The sequence below is a fragment of the Tenrec ecaudatus genome, chromosome 9 (genome assembly GCF_050624435.1).
Source record: "Tenrec ecaudatus isolate mTenEca1 chromosome 9, mTenEca1.hap1, whole genome shotgun sequence".
NCBI lineage: Eukaryota > Metazoa > Chordata > Mammalia > Afrosoricida > Tenrecidae > Tenrec > Tenrec ecaudatus.
In genome coordinates this window covers 120,886,162-120,906,992 of record NC_134538.1, presented here as the reverse complement: position 1 = coordinate 120,906,992, position 20,831 = coordinate 120,886,162, and the positions used below count along the sequence as shown (strand labels likewise).

Below are 20,831 nucleotides of genomic sequence, written 5' to 3'. Positions count from 1 at the left end.
GACAGAGTAGTTAGATGCTCGGCTGCAACCTGAAAGGGTGGAGGTAGAACCCGCCCATAGGCGCTATGGTGATGCACTTCTGTAGAGAGTCTGGTTCTGCCTGGCACATGGGGATGGTAGGAATACAAATCAACTTGATGGCATCTATCGACAATAACAAAAACAATGCAGTTAGAGACGGGTGGTTTTTTTTGCCTATTAAGTTTTAATATTGATAAAACCGGGAGAATTTGAGGCTTACTTGGTAAATTTATTGTATACCGGGTCATCTTAAGATTTAAGATAATAGGTTTAAGTCTGAGTGAACAGACAGCCCCCTCCTCAACATTTTTACATGACTTAATTGGACATAACTTATGAAACTGTAAATATGACAAATGTGATCATCATGTTGAAACTTCCTAACTATGGGCTTTAACCGTCATTATATCTTATTTATTCTCTCTGATAGTGCTCAAAATCCCCCATCCTGGTACTCCCAGATAATTACCACTATGGATTAGAAGGAAGAAAACGTGGCTATAGATAACACATGGAAAGCCCAAACTAATGAATGCATAATTATAACTGAACAAGATCATGACTAAATGATATTTATGAAAAGGTGGAATTTTCAAGGTGATAGGAATATTACAGGTTATCTTCAGTTTACCAATGGGGGATTGATGATCATAAGCGACGAACTCAGAGTTATCATATAGTTTCAAAGCTTATCCACATTATAGTACCCTGGTTCCAGCTCAATGAGTGTTTTCCATCACCTAATAAAGGCAAGCCTGCACGCGTGTTCTAAATGATTCCATTGCTTGGCAGATTTTTGCAGTTGTGTAACTAGCACAATGTGTGGATTAGTAGACAGGAATAAGCTGTTCTTACTCCTTTGATGCAAAGTAAGCTGCATAGAACAAGGACTTATTCTCATCAGTGGATGCCCCAATATGTGAGGAATGAATGGAGAAAGAAGAAATGAAAAACTAGGCAGATTTCGTGCATGACCAAAGAGATCAGAGGAATGCTAGGATTGCTTAAAAACCCAGACAGGAGAAAAATCAGTAGGGAGGTAGTTTTGCGCCTTGCTGTATATTCCACTGCATGATTTGACTTAATATATATCTTGTGGTTTTATTTTGTGACTGTCTGCATCTCTTTAATGTCATGACAGAATAAAAAAATTGACAAATATGCATGCCAAGTTCTGAAGGAAAAATAGTAAATAAGATATGGTCCTTACTCTTGTGGGAGATTAGCCAATATTTTTTAAGTGAGTTGTTTCTCTGAGTTGGTATATCTAAATATGTCTACCTGAGCAATGATTTATAGTTACCATGTACTGGTGACTGTGAGGAATGTAAATTTTAGTATCTTTTTCACTTTTTTGTTCTTACCCGTATTAAACCAACCCCACTGCGAGCTAGTTGATTCCAACTCTTAGCGACCCTACAGGACAAAGGGGAATTTCCCTTTGGGTTTATGGGGCTGTTAATCCTTACAAATGCAAATAGTCTAACATTTATTCTGCAGAGTGGCCAGTGGGTTTGAGCCATGGGCTGTGTGGTCAGCTCTCCAAGGCTTCCTCTATAGCACCATAAACAACCTCAAAATCCACTGCCGTTGAATCAATTCAGACTCCTTTGGCCTCGAAGAACAGATTAGAATTGTCTCTTTGAGTTTCCGAGGTTGTACATTTTCATGGGCAGAAAATCTCAACTTTCTCAGCTAGAGCAACACATAGATTTGAACTGTTGGTCTTGCAGTTAGCAGCCGAACTTAGAACTCACTAGAGTACCAGAGCTCCTTTACATAAATTGTGATTAAAATTTAGCAAATGGAATAAATAAAAAGTGAATATTGAATCAAATAATTAACAATTATATCTGCTCTATGTTGGTCATATTTACAGTTTATCAAACACTTCTGTTGTTAGTCTATTCTTCAGGTTACACTTATTGTCTTATTATCGGAACCCACTGCCACCAAGTCGATTCCTACTTATTATTACTATTTAGGGTTTGTATGACTGTAAACCTTTACTGTAACAGCCTCATCTTTCCCTCTTGAAGTTGCTGGTGGATTTCAGATGCTGACCTTGCAGTGAGCAGCCCGATACTTGCAATGCCCCAGGGCTTCATCGTTATCATTATCGAATGCTGTTATAACAGAAATACCACAAGTGGATGACTTTATCAGACAGACACTTATTCTCTCATGGTTTAGGAGGCTAGAAGTTTAAATTCGGGGCACCAGTTCTAGGGGAACGATTTCCCTCTCGGTCAGTTCTGGGTAAGGTCTTGGTCACCTTTATCACCTGTGGGCTCAGCATCACCTGGAGACCCCTGTGTGTCCTAGCATCAATCCTCACATGATCCTTAAGGGTTAGGTAATGTTAACTGACATACATTCCTGACGGGATTTCCTCGAAGGCCTCTTCGAGTAGCTTCTACCATTTCTATACATTCTAGCTGCCAGTTGGTTAATGGAGACATCTTGGAAGAGTCTACGGGCCGGGGCACAGAGATTCAGGAAGGAAAAGAGCCTGGTTTCCTGAGTCACTCCTTAGAGGAGAAGTGCTCAGATCACCATATCTGCCAGGAACACTTTTTTGTCATAAATAAGCTTCTAGTGTGTTAATCTATTGAGATTTCAAGACGTATCTGCGACTGCAGCGGTGGCTCACACCTCCTGGTGCTGGTTTGCCACTGGGTTTGCCGTGTCATGATATGCTCTCTTCCAGTGATACCCAGAGGAAAGTTAAATGGCCTGGTGCTGACTATGGAATAACCACTTAGATCTTTGTCTTCTCTCTGCATGTCCCTCTCTTCCAACAACAAGGGCTTTTCTCTCTCTGTTTGGTGCTATTGGGAGAGTTTGAACGTCTGACTGCGGGGTCCACAGCTCAAACCCACCAAGGGTGCAAACTGACGCTGTCTGCTCCTAGACAGATTGACAGGCTTGGAAATTCTATACAGAGTCTCTATTGAGTGGACAGCAAGTCAATGGCAGTGGATTTTGGTTTGGGGTTCTCTCTCTCTCAGAAATATTCCTGTAGTACATGTTTATTACTGGCGAGTTTGACCTTTTTTTTTCAGATTAAGTATGTTGATTTTTGAAGTCTTTTGTTACTTTTGTAGTACTGATGGTTTTTAAACTCTGTGTCTTCAAAGGTATCTTTTAAAGCTTTAAGTAATGAGCTGACTAAGTACTTCTCACAATTAATAATAGGAAATAAACACTAAAATATGTGAGTTCAAGGGGAATGCTGTACGCAATTTACTCAGAAACACCAAACAAAACAAGGTGAAACAAAATAAAACAAAAAATAGCAAACTCATTACCTCTGAGCCAATTCTGCATCACAGTGATCCTACAGAGCAGGTTGACCAGCCCTGTGGTCTTCTGAGACTGCAACTCTTTATAGGAATAATTGGAAGCCTCATCTTTCTGCCATGGAGCTGCTGATGGCTTTGAACTGCTGACCTTGCAGTTAGCAGCTCAATGGATGACACCATGATACCAGGGTTCCTCTCAGAAACACAAATGTACATAAACACATACTAATTAAAGCAAGTGGGACAGCTTGACACAATGAGAATAAAGGGAAGACGGTATTTTATCGAATTTGCATTTCCCCCCTGTGATTTAAAATTACTTCCAAGAAAAGTTTTCTTAATGAGAAAAAAACAACAGCACTGTTTAGGAAAGTTAACGCTTCCAACAGGTTTACTTTGAGTAATTTCTTTGTACAGTTTAAAAACTGTTATCTAGTCCTATCACCTGATATTGTCTGATAATAGGCTATTTGAAAATTTAAAGGTGGAATTTTCAATGTATAAAAACAATTCCTATGTCTATAATTTTTATAAATAGCCTTCAAATGAACCATGCCTATAGCCTATGGTGCCCCTAAAACAGTGCATGCTCCTTGAATGTTAAAGGAGGACCATGTGCCTTGCAGATACTAGTTAATTATGAAGTGAGACAATCTCAGAGGGAAGATTTTGCTGCAAGAAAAACTTCTGGGGTCATGTGAAAACTGGAATAGCGGAGAACATTTTGTAGGAATACTACAAAAACGGAGCCCAGACCAGGCAGAGCCTCTAATAAGACTATTTATAAAAGAACCTGAAGTTGTGAAAGAACATCCCCCCCTCAGAGAAAATGCCCGCAAACAAACAACCACCAACCTCAACTCTCCAGCGCTAGATGATTGAAAAGAACATTATAGAAAGTATTCCTTCAGCACGTCATGGTTGGTGAGCTGGTTTCAGTTCAGAGAAACAGGAAAGCTAATGTGTGTTTTTCCAAAACCAACATAACTTTAATCATAAAATCAGCCAACAAAGAAACTATAAGGAGACCTTCAGACCAACCTCATTTATAAATATTAATGAACAAATAGAAGCTAGGACAGACAATATTAGAAGCACATTCTTTTAAGACTAAATACAAGTATAAGTAAAAAACGTATATCCATAAGGTCATAGAAACCTTTCTTGAACAAATAGCTTGATATGGGAAAGGCACGTTCTTGGTGGATCTTCTATTTAGGTCTCCACCTCTCTCCAGATGGCGTCTCTCTCACCTGTTGTTCTGGAGAATTCTTTACTCTGATTTGCAACAAGCCCAAACCAGCTTTGGCAGCCTTGAGGAATTCCCATAATGCTCCTTTTAAATGTTGAGTTTCATGAACAAAGGCAGTCTGTAGGGGTAAAAATCAGGGCTGTGGGGTACATGTAGTCAAGGACGTCAGTGGACCACTCACTGGACCGCCTTGGCTACACTTGAAACCGAGCAGGTACATTCTTGTGATGGGAGAAAACACCTGGGTGCCCCTTTCCTAGGCTTTTTCTCATCAGTGAAGTTTTCAATGTTCTTAAAACATTTTCATAATAAGCCCCTGAGTTCCATGAGAAAATGTTTTAAGATCTCCCCCCGTTGGAATTGCCCCAAATAGTCATCCTAACCTTTTGCCTTGAATTGAATTGACCCACTAGATCTCCTTGCGAGTCACTGCTTTGATTGGATCTTCTTTTTGCAAGGCACTCTAGGATATTAAGGCAAGTTTACTACTAAACTTGTAGTGAACTGTTTGCAGTCATCCACGGATTACAGTGACTTGTTAAACATATTTTGTTCACAATAAACCAATACAAGTATGAAATTGAAACATAGTAGCAACATTTTTTAACTGCTTCCAGGAACAAAAGGATAGTTTACTACTAACAAATACTTAATGCATTTCATTGCACTGATAAATCAGAGGAGAAACAAGTGATTATCTTCATAAAGGACAAGAAAGTCTCTAATGAAATTCCTTATCCATTTTTGTTAATTTATCTTAATGAAAGGGATATTTCTTTAAAATGATAAAGAAAGCTCTCAAATAAAAGGCTACTACTTTGCTGAGTCATAGGAAAGGAATTTGCTTAATTTACACTGGGACTGAGAGAGGGTATTTCATCATCTTAAATAGTAGGAGCAGCCTGCTGCATTCAACAGTTTCCAGGAATGGAAGTAGGAGAGGTGGGGCGATGTACATTTTCTTAGCAAATGTATACTGGAAAATTCTGAAATATAAACTGGAAAAAGAAAGAAAAAAATTTCCCAGCAGCATAGCTGGTTATAAAATTAATATTTAAGTACAAATTAAATTAAGGTGAATCTGAGAGATAAACAGAACAAATAACGAACATTTTTAAGGTGGCATGCATGTTTAATCTGCCTCTCTTTAAAAGCATGTAAACTCCATAAAAAAGGATATCGATTTTGCTTTTCTGCTTTATCTCCAGTGCTCAAAAAATCCCTTCTATAAAGCAAGCACTGAAAACCCATTATTGAAAGCAAGCAACAATGAATGTGTACTCTAGACCTACTCTCTTATGCAGCATTAGCTATGCAGTGTTTCAAAACATTTCTTTATAGCAGAAAAGACGGAAAACAACCAAAATATCCATTTGTGGGAATGTAGTTAGGTAAGTTCTTAAAAATGATGAAGTCGATTTCTGAAATGTATTTAAAGCCCTCCAGGTTCACTTTGTAAAAAAGCAAGGCACTATATTTAGCACTAAAAAACTCCGAACTCACAGCCACCAAGTGAATTCAGACTCGAAGAGACAAAGTAGAATGTCCCCAGTGGCTCTGATACTGTAAATCTTTCTTCTTGGGAGACACCAGCCGAGGTGGGCTCAAACTGCTGATTTTGGATTAGCAGCCCGACATGTATCCCGCTTAGATTCCAGAGACAGCATGAGTTGTTGTTGTTAGGTGCCATCCACTCGGTCTGACCCAGAGTCACCCTATGCACAATGGAATGGACCTCAGCCAGGTCCTGCACTGGCCTCACCCTGTCTCCTTCTCCAGAGACTGGTCTTTCTTGACAACACGTCCAGAGTATGTAAGACCAAGTCTCACCATCCTTGCCTCTAAGGGGCACTCTGGACGTCCTTCTTCCAAGACAGATTTATTTGTCCTTTTAGCAGTCCATGGATTTTCAATATTATTCTCTGGAACCATAATTCAAACACGCTGATTCTTCTTCAGTCTTCTTTATTCCATGTCCAACTTTCACATGCATGTAAGCAATTGACCATGGCATACTTCAGTCCTCAAAGTAATATCTTTGCTTCTCAATGCTCTAAAGAGACCTTGAGCCGCTGACGTACCCAATGCAACTCATCTGTTGATCTCTTGACTACTGCTCCCATGAGCGTTGTTTGGGGATCTAAGCAAGACAAATCCTTGACAATTCTGATCTTTTCTCCACTTATCATGATGTTACCTATTGATCCAGTTGTGAGGATTTTGGTCTTCTTTAGATTGAGTTGTAATCCATACTGGTGGCTGCAAGCCTTGATCTCCCCACTTTCAGCAAGCAAGGTTGTGTCATCTGCATATTAGAGGTTGTTAATAGGCCTTCTGCCGATTGTGATGCCATACTCTTCTTCACATAATCCAACTTCCCTGATGACTGACCAAGTATGAACCTCTTCCAGTCAGTTGGCCAAAGTAGCTGTTTTCCCACTTTCCTGGCATAGATGAATAAGTGCTTCCAGGAGTTCATCAGCTCGTTGAAACATTTCAACTGGCATTCTAGCAATGCCTGTAGTTTTGTTTTTGGGTAACACGTTAAGTGCAGTTTGAACTTCTTCCTTCAGCACCACTGGTTCTCACTCTTAGACTGCCTCCTGAAATTGCGGGATGTCAAATAGTCTTTTGATACAGTGACCCTGTGTCTTCTTTCCACCTTCTTTTGATGTTTCCCGAATCACTCAATATTTTCCCACTAGAATATTTCACTATGGCAACATGAGGTTTGGATATTGTATTGAGTTCTTTTAGTTTCAGACATGCTGAACATGCTCTTTCTTTTTGGTTTTCTAACTTTAGGTCTTTACACATTTCATTATAACATTTAGCTATGTCTCCTCAAACTGGCCTTCAAAAATTTTTATTCAGGGCCTTGACTTCATCCTTTTTCCCATTTGCTTTAGCTCTTCTATGATTAAGAGCAAGTTTTAAAAATCATTTTATTGGGGGCTCATACAACTCTTATCACAATCCATACATAGATCAATTGTGTAAAGCACATTTATACATTCATTGCCCTCATTATTCTCAAATCTTTGCTCTCCATGTAAGTGAGGAGCAAGCTTTAGACTCTCTGCTGACGTCCCTTTTGATTTCTTTCTTTCCCGTCTTTTGCTTTCTTCATGAATGATGCTCCTGATGTCCTCCCACAGGTCATCAGGCTTTCTCTCATTAATATTTAATACATCAACTCTATTCTTGAGATGTTCTTGAGATTCAGGTGGGAACCTACTGAAGGTTGTATTTTGGCTATTGCGGACTTGCTTTAATTTTCTTCAGCTTTAACTTGAACTTGCAATATGTGCAATTGATGGACTGTTCCACAGTGAGCCTCTGACCCAGGGTTAGCTGTCAATAATGAGTTTCTCTGTGGTCTCTTCACGCATATTGTCAATATGACTGTATAGTGTAGTGCAATGTATAGTGTGGTGTAATATAATATAAGTTTACCTTGAAGATGACTAAAATTTCTTCACTCAAAATAAAACAAAATTAGAAGCTAACAGAGAAAAGAGTAAATTTCAAATGTCTAGGAAATAAAGAATATGCTTCTCAAAATTATAGGTTCAAAAAGAAATCACAAGGGAGATTAGAAAATATATTGAAGTGAAAGAAAAAAGAAATACACAATTTATCAAAATTCATGGAGAACAGCCCAAGAAAGCCTTAGGAGTAAAATTTAAAGATAAAAATGCTTATATCACAAGGAAAGACCTAAAATAAGTAATGTAGGCTCACAGCTAAAGAAGACAGAAAAATTACACACAAAATAGGCCAAAGGGAAGGCACAATAAAGATCAGAGTGGAGACCAATATAATAGAAAAAATATAGTGCAGGGAGAACACCAATAAGTCCCAAAAGGGACCAGGTATAAGGCATCATATATATATATATATATATATATATATATATATATATATATATATATATATATATACCATAGTGCAGAGTGGAGACCCAAAGCCCATTTGTCGGCCACTGGAGATCCCCTCACAGAGGGGTTTAGGAGAGGAGATGGGTCAGTCAGGGTGGGATGTAGTACTGATGAAGAACACAGCTTTCCCCCAGATCCTGGATGCTTCCTCCCCCCAACTACCATGATCTGAATTCTACCTTGCAGGACTGGATAGAGCAGAGGTTGTACACTGGTACATATGGGAGCTGGAGACACAGGGAATCCAGGGTGGATGTTACTTTCAGGACCAGGGGTGTGAGGGTCGATACTGGGAGAGTAGAGGGTGAGTGGGTTGGAAAGGGGGAACCGATTATAAGGATCCACATGTGACCTCCTCCCTGGGAGATGGACGGCAGAGAAGGGGGGAAGGGAGACTCCGGATAGGGCAAGATATGACAAAATAACAATCTATAAATTATCAAGGGCTCATGAGGGAGGGGGGAGCGGGGAGGGAGGGGAAAAAAAGAGGACCTGATGTAGAGGGCTTAAGTGGAGAGCAAATGCTTTGAAAATGATTAGGGTAAAGAATATATGGATGTGCTTTATACAATTGATGTATGTATATGTGTGGATTGTGATAAGAGTTGTATGAGCCCCTAATAAAATGTAAAAAAAACCCCAAAGTTTGTGTTAAACAAATCAACTGCTTATATGGTTTATAAAATTTTCTAGGATGTAAATTACCAAAGCTGACAAAAAATTAACCACTAGAAAATCTGAATAGGCTTGTCATGTAGAAATTAAAGACCTTCTTACATAGAAAAGTTCAACCAACACTTCCTCAGTAATGGCTTTTATCCTTTTACAATTATTTCATTTGTTTGTTGTTGCTGAGAATATGCAGCAGAATGGACATTAATTCACCAGTGTCTACATGCTCAATTAATTGATGATCAATGTTCAAGTGTGTTACCATTCTCAACGTCCTTTTCTGGATTGTTCCTTCTCCATTACTATATGCCATGCCCTCTAATTTCCTACCTAATCTTTTGAATTGCTATGTAAATTTGATCTTCTATAGGTAGTTCATAAATAGAGCACAATGTTCCAGGTAGATATCTTTCACTAATTAAGTTAAATTTTTGCTTGGTTTTAAGAATATTGTATGGATTCTTATTATCTTTTTTTGGTTGATCTCAGGACAGTAGTTTCAGGGATTCATCCAGTCTCTATGGCTTTGGAAAATTCTCTCAAATTTTTCAGAAAGATATCTTGTCAATCTTACAACAACTCCTTCATAAAACAAAAGGAGGAGGAGCGCTTCCTAACTCATTCTAGGAGACCAGCCTTATTCTCATTCCAATGCCAGTCAAGGAACATCGCAAGGAAAGAATACCACAGGCCAATAAATTTCCCAAACAGGTGTAAAATCACATAACAAAATATTAGCAAACAGAATCTAGCAATATATAGAAATAATTATACACCATAACCATGTGGGGGGTTATACTAGGCCTCCAATACTTAACATCTAAAAGCCATGCAATGTAATACCAGCCAAACGAAATCTCCTTTTGCTAGATAAATTTTGAGCCACAGCGACCCTGTAGGGCATGGGAGAACAGTCCCCTAGGGTTTGCAAGGCTATAATCCTTATGAAAGCTGATTCTCAAATCGTTGTCCCATAAAATGCCTGATGGCTCAAGCTGACAACCTTTAGTTAGCAGGTCAGGGGTTAACCCCTGGGGCTCATTAGTTTAAAAAGACATAATAATTTCAATAGCTATCCCCCCCCTTTTTTTTTTTTTTTACAAAATCCAAACCCCTTTCTTATTAAAATTCCCCCAAAGCCCCAAATAGTTTATCAACCTGAAAAAGGACAATTGAAATAACCTACCTGCTAGATAGCACTTAAATGTGAAAGACTAATGCTCTTCCCCTAAAACTGAGAACAAGACAAGATATCCATTCATCGCCCTTTGACTCATGGGGTCGTTGTAATAGGCAGGGAACCAACCAAAGCATATACATTGGGAAGAAGAAAATAAAACGGTTTCTTTCCTGATGGTAAAGTAGTTTATGAGGGTCAGGAATAAAGGATTGATGCTGGGTCTCCGGTTCAAATATGCACAGGCTTCTTCCGAACAACATGTGGTTCAACATGTGGTGGCTGCAGACATTTCCTCAGTGTCTTTGGTGTGCCTTAAAAATGGTTCAATCAAAACTGGTTTCCAAGAGGATCTCTTGGGCCCATGAAATTCAAGACAGAGAGATCATTTCAGAAGGATGTGGTGACTGATATTTTTTATCTTAAAGGAATAACCTTGATAGATTTTCTGGATAGATTTTCTTGATAGAATAACCTTGATAGATTTTCTGGAAAGCTTCAGGATGATTATAGGAGCTTGTTATGAAGAAGTTTTAAGAAAATTGGAAACTAGGCTGATGAGAAAAGGTCCAGGACAATTGCCCCAGGGAAATTTTCCTCTCATCACAACAAGGCATCTCCTCACTCTTCAAGAGCAGCAAAGGTTGTCCTACGAAATTTTTGTTGGGAAATAGACCTCAATGCACTTATAGCCCCAACCTTGCTTCTGTAGACTTCTTTTTGTTCTCAAGGCTCAAAGAACAAATTAAAGGAAGATTTGTTAGCACTTGAAGGATTGAGAAATTGCTGTTCTGATGTGGTATAAATGGAAATGTGCAGAAAGAAGAACCTCAAGAAATGTATATGCACAGCTGGATGATATGCCAAGAAACGATTGCCTCACATTTTGATATAAAATAAAGGCTGCTACGATTTTGTAGCAATATTTTTTACTAATCTTTGCATATGGAAAAGCTTATGAGATTTACAAAACACTCCTAGGGCTAATGTGTGAGTTTAATGAGTTCTACTACATAAGACCAAATGCCACGATCACATGTATTTTTATATATTAGCAACAAACTGAAAATGACAGAAAACAATTTCACTTGTAAAAATAAAAAAATAATTAAAAATGTTTAACAAAAGAAATATGCCATCTGTATACTGAGAACTAAAAAATGTGGCTTAGAGAAATTAAAAAGTTCAAATTAATAAGATCTCCCACGTTTAAGATTTGAAAGACTACATGTTAAGATGGAAATTATCCCCAAAGTAGCCTACAGAGATGGTGCAATCCCCAAACCGCAAGCCATTTTATTTCTCCTTAATATTTAAAAGTTAACCTTACAATTTATATTAAAATGCAAAAGACCTAGAGTAGTAAAAAAATTATAAGAAAGCAAAAAATTGGAGGACTCACAGTATCTGATTTTAAGACTAAATATCCAGCTACACTAATCTAGAGAACACACATAAGGGTAGGCAAATAAATCAATGCAACAGAGTAGAATCTAAAAATTAAATCTCATATGTATGGTCCATTAATTTTGACAAAAGTACCTAGGCAATTCAATGGGAGAGCATAGTTAATAGAAATGTTAATAGAACAATTAAATGTCTACATGTGATTAAGGAAAAAAAAAGAAAAAAGTGAATGAATGTGAGCCCTTACCTCATAATATACACAAAGGTGATATGATAATGATTTATAGATCTAAGTGTGTGAGCTGCACAATGATATAGCTTCTGGGGGAAAACAGAAAAAAACCTTTTGTAATCTTGGACTAAGGAAAGATTTCTTAGATATAATCCAAAGGAATGATCCATTCAAGTAAAACGGATAAATTTGGCTTCATCAAAATTAAAAATCCGTGTGCTTCAAAAAACACCGCTAAGAAAATGAAGCAAGCCACTTACTGGAAGAAAATATTTGCAAACCATGTATTTCATAGAGTATTTATATTTAGATTAGAAAAAGAATTCTTACAATTTAATAACAAATAGACACGATATTTGTGTAGACATATTTGAACAGACACTGCCATTGTGTCTATTCCAACTCACAGAGACCCTGTGGAACAAACAGTCGCCTCAGAGAGTTTTCAAAGCGACTCTAACTGTGATCTTTATGGGAGGAACCACATTCTCTCTTGTGGAATGGTTGGTGCATCCTCTCACGGCTTACTTTTGGATGGTAGTTGATAGTATCTTTATTATCAGATATAGATAGGTAGTAGCTTTGGCCACATTGCCACCGGGGTTTTGCCTTACCAGAGACAGGTAAATTAAAGCCATGAAGCAGGACTACTAGATGCTCATTTTAATAAGCCATTGACCATATCAAGGACTGACAACAGTGTGCAGACACTGGACACTTTGTACATACAGAAATCTTAGAAAAAATTGGTAATTTCCTAAAAAGTTAAAAACGCATTTTTAATCCAATTTACACATACAATGACTTTTGCCCCAAATTTCACAGCAGCACTATTCATATATGATCCAAACTGGAAATAATTCAACTGTCCATCTACTGGGTATAGGTAATGGCTAGACTAAATGTGATGTGTACATACAATGGTCTTCTTGCAAACAACTTGTACAGATATCAATAAGGACAAATTTCAAAAGCCGTATGCTCCTGTGTTTAAGTGAGAGAGGACTGCATACTGTATAATTTCACTTGTATGGCATTTGGATAAAGGCAATATTTTTCAGGAAGCAGAAGAATGGTTGCCCCGGTTGGGGATCAAGGTGGGGCTGATGGCAACCAGGCACAAGAGAGCTCTTTGTAATGATAATGGTTCCATAGATCACGCGGATTTTGTAGCAACTCTATGACTGTGACAAAAGCCATTTACGTGTATACTTACAATTGGTGAATCAGTGGTTCTGTAAATTATACAATAATGGTGCATGTCCAATAAATGAAATTCACTACCAACCATGTTTTCTAAAACAAGGCATATGTATTATATCACCCTAATTACGTTCTAATACTTTATAAATTCTATGTATGCTGTTAAAGGCTACCACTTGTCTGGGGGTATGCATATAAAAAATACTTGGTACGTGGAACAGAATTTCTGGGACAGGAGGGAAAAGTACTTTTCATTGCATACCTTCTAACATTATTTGCTTTACTGAAACATGTACCTTTTTACTTTATATATAAGAAATCTTAGTATGGATTTTAAAACCAACAAATAAACAAATGACCACAATTCTTATCTCAGGACCCAGGTGTGTGGATCTGCTTTTGTAAATCTGTGCTTCTTGACTGTGGCGGTAGCATTTAGGAGTAAACGCTAATGAGATCATCAAAGTCAATTTCACCACACAAACATGGCACAGGTTCCTATTCCCTTCAATGAGAGGAATATAAATTGTCTGGCAATTTAGGGCATCACGTGGAGTTTGGGGCTAGAATAACTTTAAGCCTCCACAAGGTACTGTGCAATTTTATGCTACTTAAAATACAAAACAAAATAAATCTCCCAAATAAACCAAAAGAACCCCTCACAACACAAGTTCCTTACTCCAAACACACTGCAAACTTTGATTAATGAAAAAGACAGAGCGAGAACCCCAGCACTGTACTGATAACAGGTGCTTGGTATATTTTTCAGAAAAGGTATCTATATCAGTAATACTAGTAAAAAACTTTTAAGGATTTCACAGTACTTCCTGCTGTGTTCTGGCTTTTAAAAAGCCATTTTATATATATATATATATATATATATATATATATATATATATATATATATATATATATATATATATATATATATATATATATATATATATAATTGTCCAAATGTGCTTCTAGGAATCATACAGTAGATTCTGCTCCATAATTTTCTTCTATACCTTTTAATACCAAGAACCCTTCCAAAGGGTTGGTTTTCAGTGGAACATCATGAAGAAACAGCACTATAAGTAACAAATATTTCGTTTAATCTTTAAAACATTTACTAATTAAAAAAAGAGGACCTGATGCAAAGGGCTTAAGTGGAGAGCAAATGCTTCGAGAATGATTGGGGCAGGGAATGTGCGGATGCGCTTTATACAATTGATGTATGTATATGTATGGATTGTGATAAGAGTTGTATGAGCCCCTAATAAAATGCAAAAAAAGAAAAGGAAAAAAAAAAGAAAATGATTAGGGCAAAAAGTGTACAGATGTGCATTATACAATTGATGTATGTATATGTATGGATTGTGATAAGAGTTGTATGAGCCCCTAAAATGTTTTAAAACAAAGAAATTAAAGTGCACTGTCAATATTGAATATTAAAATCTCAGTGCAATTTTGTGACAATGCCTTAAGATGGTAAATTTAAGATTGCTTTGCTATCATATTAATTTTTTAAACCTAGGAACATGATGCATAAGACATAAATTCATCTAGTGTTGCTCACAAATGCCTCATATTTGGCACCCATTATCAAAGAAAGAATCAACCATGTAAATTCTCCTTGAAAGGGAGCAAACCTGCAGAGAGGGCCGAATCAACCACCATGTTGAAAGGTACTTCTCTCAGCTTTGGCAGCGCTCACTCCCATTTCAAACTGACAAGGCCTTCATGCTGTTTTTAATGCAGATTTAGACACAATAGACATTTAATGAGCACTTATTGTGAGTTACTTTTAAGGCTCACATTAAAAAAATCATTTTATTGGGGGCTCGTACAACTCTTATCACAATCCATCCATCCATCCATTGTGTCAAGCACATTTGTACATTTGTCATAATCATTCTCAAAATATTTGCTTTCTACTTGAGCCCTTGATATCAGTTCCTCATTTTTCCCCCTCCCTCCCCGCTCCCCACTCCTCATGAACCCTTGATAATTTATAAATTATCATTGTTTTGTCATATCTTACACTGTCCAACGTCCCCTTCACCCACCTTTCTGTTGTCCATCCCCCAGGGAGGAGGTTTTATGTAGATTCTTGTAATTAGTTCCCCCTTTCTACCCCACCTTCCCACCACCCTCCTGGTATCACCACTCTCACCACTGGTCCTGAGGGGATCCTCTGTGTAGGATTCCCTGTACATCCTCTGGTCTATCCAGATTTGTAAGGTAGAATTTTGGGATCATGATAGTGGGGGGAGGGAGGAAGCATTTAGGAACTAGAGGAAAGTTGTATGTTTCAACATTGCTACCTTGCACCCTGACTGGCTCCTCTCTTCCCTGTGACCCTTCTGTAAAGGATGTCCAGTTGCCTTCAGATGGGCTTTGGATATCCACTCTGAACTCACCCTCATTTACAATGATATGATTTTTTGTTCTTTGATGCCCGATATCTGATCCCTTTGACACCTCATGGTCACACGGGCTGATATGCTTCTTTCATGTGGGCTTTGTTACTTCTTCGAGACTTTAAGACCTCAGACACTATGATAGTGGGACAAGAGGAAAATAAAAAGGATATAGAGAAAAGAACTAGGAAGCAAAGGGCATTTATAGAGGTCGAAATACATATGTAAATATATTTATATAGGATGATGGGGAAGCAAATCTATGTGCATATATTTATAGGTTTAGCATTATGGCAGCAGATGGACATTGGACATCCACTAAATACTCCCTCAATGCAAGAACACTTTGTTCTATTATAATGGGATTCCATGATGCACAACTTCTCAACACGGTAGCTGAAGACAAATGTTTTCATAAGCAAATGTGGTGAAGAAAGCTGATGGTGCCTGGCTATCAAAAGATATAGCGGCTGAGGTTTCAAAGGCTTGCAGGTAAACAATCAGCCATCTAGCTCAGAAGCAACAGAGTCCACATGGAAGAAGCATACCAGCCTGTGTGACCATGAGGTGTAGAAGGAACCAGGTATCAAGCATCAAAGAACAAAAAATCATATCAGTGGGTGTCCACCTTCCCAATATAATCACTGAAGACAAAGTGGGTGCATAAGCAAATGTGGTGAAGAAGGCTGATGGTGCCCGGCTATCAAAACATATAGCGTCTGGAGTCTCAAAGGCTCACATTTTTACAGATTTGTAAGACTAGACTGGCATGATTTGGGCTGTACTGGCTTATAACTGCTCATCTGGAATCCTAATAACAACTCAGGGCATTGTTTCTGGAGAAATGGCAGGGTTCTTAATCAAATCAATGAGAAGCCAAGGAACTTTTGGAATCTAACCCATTCATCATCGGTGATTCAGTCTCTAAGTTCAGATCAACATAAATTTGTAAGACTAACAGCACTGTTGTTTTGCACTTAATAAAAAAAAAAGGAAAATATTTAAACTAAGCTCCCTGGACTCACATTTTTCTCTTCCTCCTTTTTCTTTATTTTTAAAAGTACAATTTCATGAAGCTCCAGAAAGACCTCCATTTTTTACAGTATAATTGTCAACGTTTCTCCAGTTTTACCCATATATTTATTAGTAAGGCAGTGTTTTAGTCTTACCTCCTCGATGGATAATCAAAGAAGTTTCACTTCCAATGGGGCAGTCCTTAAGTATATCCACTACTTCTGTATGGCTCAGGTTCTGTACATTCTGCTGGTTGATCTCCACAATGAGGTCGCCTTCACACAGGCCAGGGCATCCCTGAATGTCAAGTATTTGTTTCACCCGCTGTCCTGTAGGGCTGTCGGCAATAGTGAAGCCAAAACCCTGGGCACCTTTCACAATGGTTAAGGTCATAAGTTCAGCTTGGGTGGCCCCAGAGGAGGCCATAGACACATTGTCGTCATGGACAGGTGGTGGATAGGTGCCATCGAGTTGGCCATCAGCTGGGATGGAGTGCAAAGGAAGAGGTGGCCGGTCTGTTATATCTGGAACAGACTGCGAGGTCCGAGAAATGTATTCTAAATAGGTTTCATAGTTATGTCTTCCATTGACCATCATTGGAGGCTGCCTTTCCATTATTGCAAGGGGTGGCACCAGGCTGTTAGCAGGATCTTCAGGATCGAAAGGCAAAGGGTAGCCACGACACAACACCAGGCTGACACTTTGACCAATAGGAACAGACTGGAAAAGTTTGACTACATCTGCATGCGTGTGTCCAAGGACACAAACTTCATTAATATAGACAATGACATCACCTGCAAGGAAAAGAGAGAGATTGACAACATGAGGTAAGTTCAATTAATGTTGACATAAGAGAATGGAATTATTTATGAGACTAGTGGGAGAGGTGCTCTGATTCTCAGTAAGCAGTGGAAACATCAATTAGAATAATATTCAAATTCACTGTAGGTGACTCAAGGTTAGAATTGGTCTTCCAACAGACACAATGTTCAAATGCTGCAAAAACGCTAATTGATTATTATTGAAGGACAGAAACAACGTCATATTCAGAAAGAAAGGTTCTGAAAGATAAGGTTAGAAACATACATCTGATTTTTTTGTTTGTCACTTTCATTTCTAGCTTCTGTGGCCATTCGTTTAATAGAATTTTCAAACTATTGAGAAGTAGCAGTCATGAGTTTTGGAAAAAATGAAAGCCAAACCCTGGTATGAGGGCTTCTTAGTTGGTATCACTTGACTGAGTCAACTACCATTTTCATTTCTTCCCTCTTTTATGAAAGAGAAAATATTTTGCCCAGCTATTTTCTCCATTTAAACCTGGTCTAATTGCAAACGTTCCACATACACACCTGTAAAGGCTAAGGGCACAAGTTGGGGATCAAGAAACAGGCTCCACATCCCAATTTAATAGCTTAACAGATAGACTGGTGAGGACAAGTACTTACCTGCTTTGAGCTGTAGGTGTTCCTGTGTAACATTATTGTGAGAATGTAGGAAACATGCATGAGTCTACTCCTGGCACATGTTGGGTACCATTAAATGTGGACCAATATTACTATGATTGTTACAATAGAGGGGATTTAGGACTGAGCTTTTGATCAGGAAGCTGTCATCGATTTGTTCTCTGATGCTAGATATATGGCCATTGTTTTTTTTATCATTTTTAATAAAGGCATTTGCCTTTTCACCTCAGTGAATTATCACAGGTCTGCAGAGGTCAGCTGTTAAAAGATAATTTTATGATATCAAAAATGCTCAGAATGAAAATTATTAATTTTAAAATGCACTCGGAAAAACAAATCTTTTCTTCTTAAAATGCAGGAAGATATGGTTGCTTGAGATAATAGTTTTTATAAAAATTTCAATTACATATGAATAATAAATTTATTTGGATATTTTTCTCCTCAAAAGCCAAAATATATGGATTGTGATAAGAGTTGTATGAGTCCCTAATAAAATGTAAAAAAAGAAAAGAGGAGAAAAAAATGATTAGGGCAAAGACTGTACAGATGTGCTTTCTACAATTGATGTATGTATATGTATGAACTGTGATAAGAATTGTATGAGCCCCAATAAATTGTTAAAAAAAAAGCCAAAATATTTGAGAATTGAACTTGCAAATTGAGATCACGCCTGACTATGCCGATGAATATATGAGGGATAAAAAGACATGTTTTCACAGATTGTTAAATGAGTAACTGAATAAACATCAATTTATCAGGATAATTTTGAATTGGGTGGTGTAAATGGGGACAGAGTTGACTAGAGAGCTTGCCCATCAAGACTGCAAACATCCAAAACAAAAATAGACTTGAACTTTGAGAATGGAATACTTTTCTGATCTTTCTCTGGTATATAACATGAAAGTATTTCTCTACTAAATGCCTTTGACAAAACGAATAATTTTATCAATAGAACAATGCTAAATGCCACCATCAACATAAATTCAATTAACACTCACTTCTCTCCAAATCTAGAGAAATATTTCAAAGTGTTAAGAATATAGACACAGAAAATCCAAACAAAGCATTTCAGGGAGATGGTTTTCAGGGTCGATTCTACTAAATGCTATATACCACGATCAGTCATATGGAACTCCACCCTTAATTATGCCTGTCAGAGAGGCCCCGGGAAGCTGGCTGTCACGTTAGACCGGGACTCTGACTGAGTTAGGATGGACCTCTCATCTCTGCTTCTGTGATTTCTTATTTGACTAGAATACCTGGGATACTCGGACTTCATTTTCAACTGGGCCAGGTGTTTCAGATAAGGGGCTGATTAAGATATACCATTTTATCTCTCCTCCTTATATTATATATGTAAAGTCAGTATTTTCAAAATATTTCAAGTATTATTAATATTGAAAGAATAATAAATACAATCCAGCTTAATAAGGGAAACATTGTTCATAGCACTGGAAGGTCCTGGGAGGTACCCCCACATACACACTTGCTTTTCCTGCTGGTCCTTCCAAAGGTCACCATTTGAGGTTTGTTGTTCTTGAATTTTCTAATGAAATTTTCATGTTTTTCAATTCTTATAAATGATATACATATAAATCTTCTGTAATTTTCCCTCTAAAATATATTGGTAATGCTTATTTTGATACCTGTACCTTTGGTTCATTAATTTTTGCTGGAATATTATCTCTCAATCACTATTCATTACTATTTATTCATTCTCTAGATGATGGATATGAGGGTTCTTGAGAATATTTGACTATTTTCAAAAATGTGCTCTGAACTACTTCCCACAGCCCCTCTGAACATAGGAAAGAGTCCTCGTCTATGGGCCATGATAGAATTGTGGGGCCGTAAGTCCTCCGTGTTTCCAACATTTTAGGTAACGGATAGTGGCTAACAAAACATGTGATAACAATTTGTACCCCATTGGTAGCTTATCAGATTTTCATTGCTCCCCATCTGGGGAGCAAGAGGTATTCGCAAACTTTTTAATTTCTGCTAATCTATGGGTGGACTTATGATTTTCATTTTCCATTTTCCCGACCACTAACTAAGGTGAACACCTTTTTAGATGTTTCTTGGTAGTTGGGTTTTTTAGCCTTTTGCCCTCTCTCTTTGCATTGGCTACTTTCTTTTTACGGAGCAACTATTGATTTGCTGTCCAGCTGCATTCTTGATATCCCCTCTCTGAAAAGTTGGGAGGTTTCTAGTAGAACAGAATTAATGTAGGCTATAGTCAAAAGGCTTTGGTCTGAGTCCCAGCTTTATACTTACTAACTGTGTGATTCTACGAAGAAACGTAACCCTCTGTCACCCAGTTTCTTTAGAAGTGAAGCCCTCTGGCATCAAGTCAATTATAACCATGAATAATAATAACTTCTCAGGACTCCGGGAAATACCAAGAAGATTGTGTAGGTGAGAGGTTTTGCAGTCTGTAAATTACTATACAAAGTATGGTTTCTATTTCAGTCATTATTTTTGGTCCTTGGCTATGTCCTTCAATAAAATCAAGACATTCCCACCATAATCCTACCTAAGGATGAGCTGAGCAGGAAAAGTCATACTTGAGTAGGATGACTATAGAAATGATGGGTCCTTGAGTGGGCAAGTAAGAGGCAGGGAGATTGCAATACCACTTATCTCTACGACTCCCTCTAACTTTAATCATTACAAATCCCCAACCCCCAAGCATGCTTTATCTTTTCTCTCTGTTCTGCCAGAATTTCATCGGAGAAAAGA

General features: G+C 37.9%; 1 protein-coding gene across 1 annotated transcript in view; it reads right to left on the bottom strand.

Annotated features, from left to right (window-relative positions):
* MAGI2 (membrane associated guanylate kinase, WW and PDZ domain containing 2) overlaps positions 1 to 20,831 on the bottom strand; it is a 1,549,501-nt gene that overhangs the window by 273,802 nt on the left and 1,254,868 nt on the right. Inside the window, exon 10 of the mRNA XM_075558486.1 lies at positions 16,785 to 17,423. Within this exon, the coding sequence (XP_075414601.1) occupies positions 16,785 to 17,423 (639 nt within the window). The remainder of the gene's footprint in view (positions 1 to 16,784; positions 17,424 to 20,831) is intronic.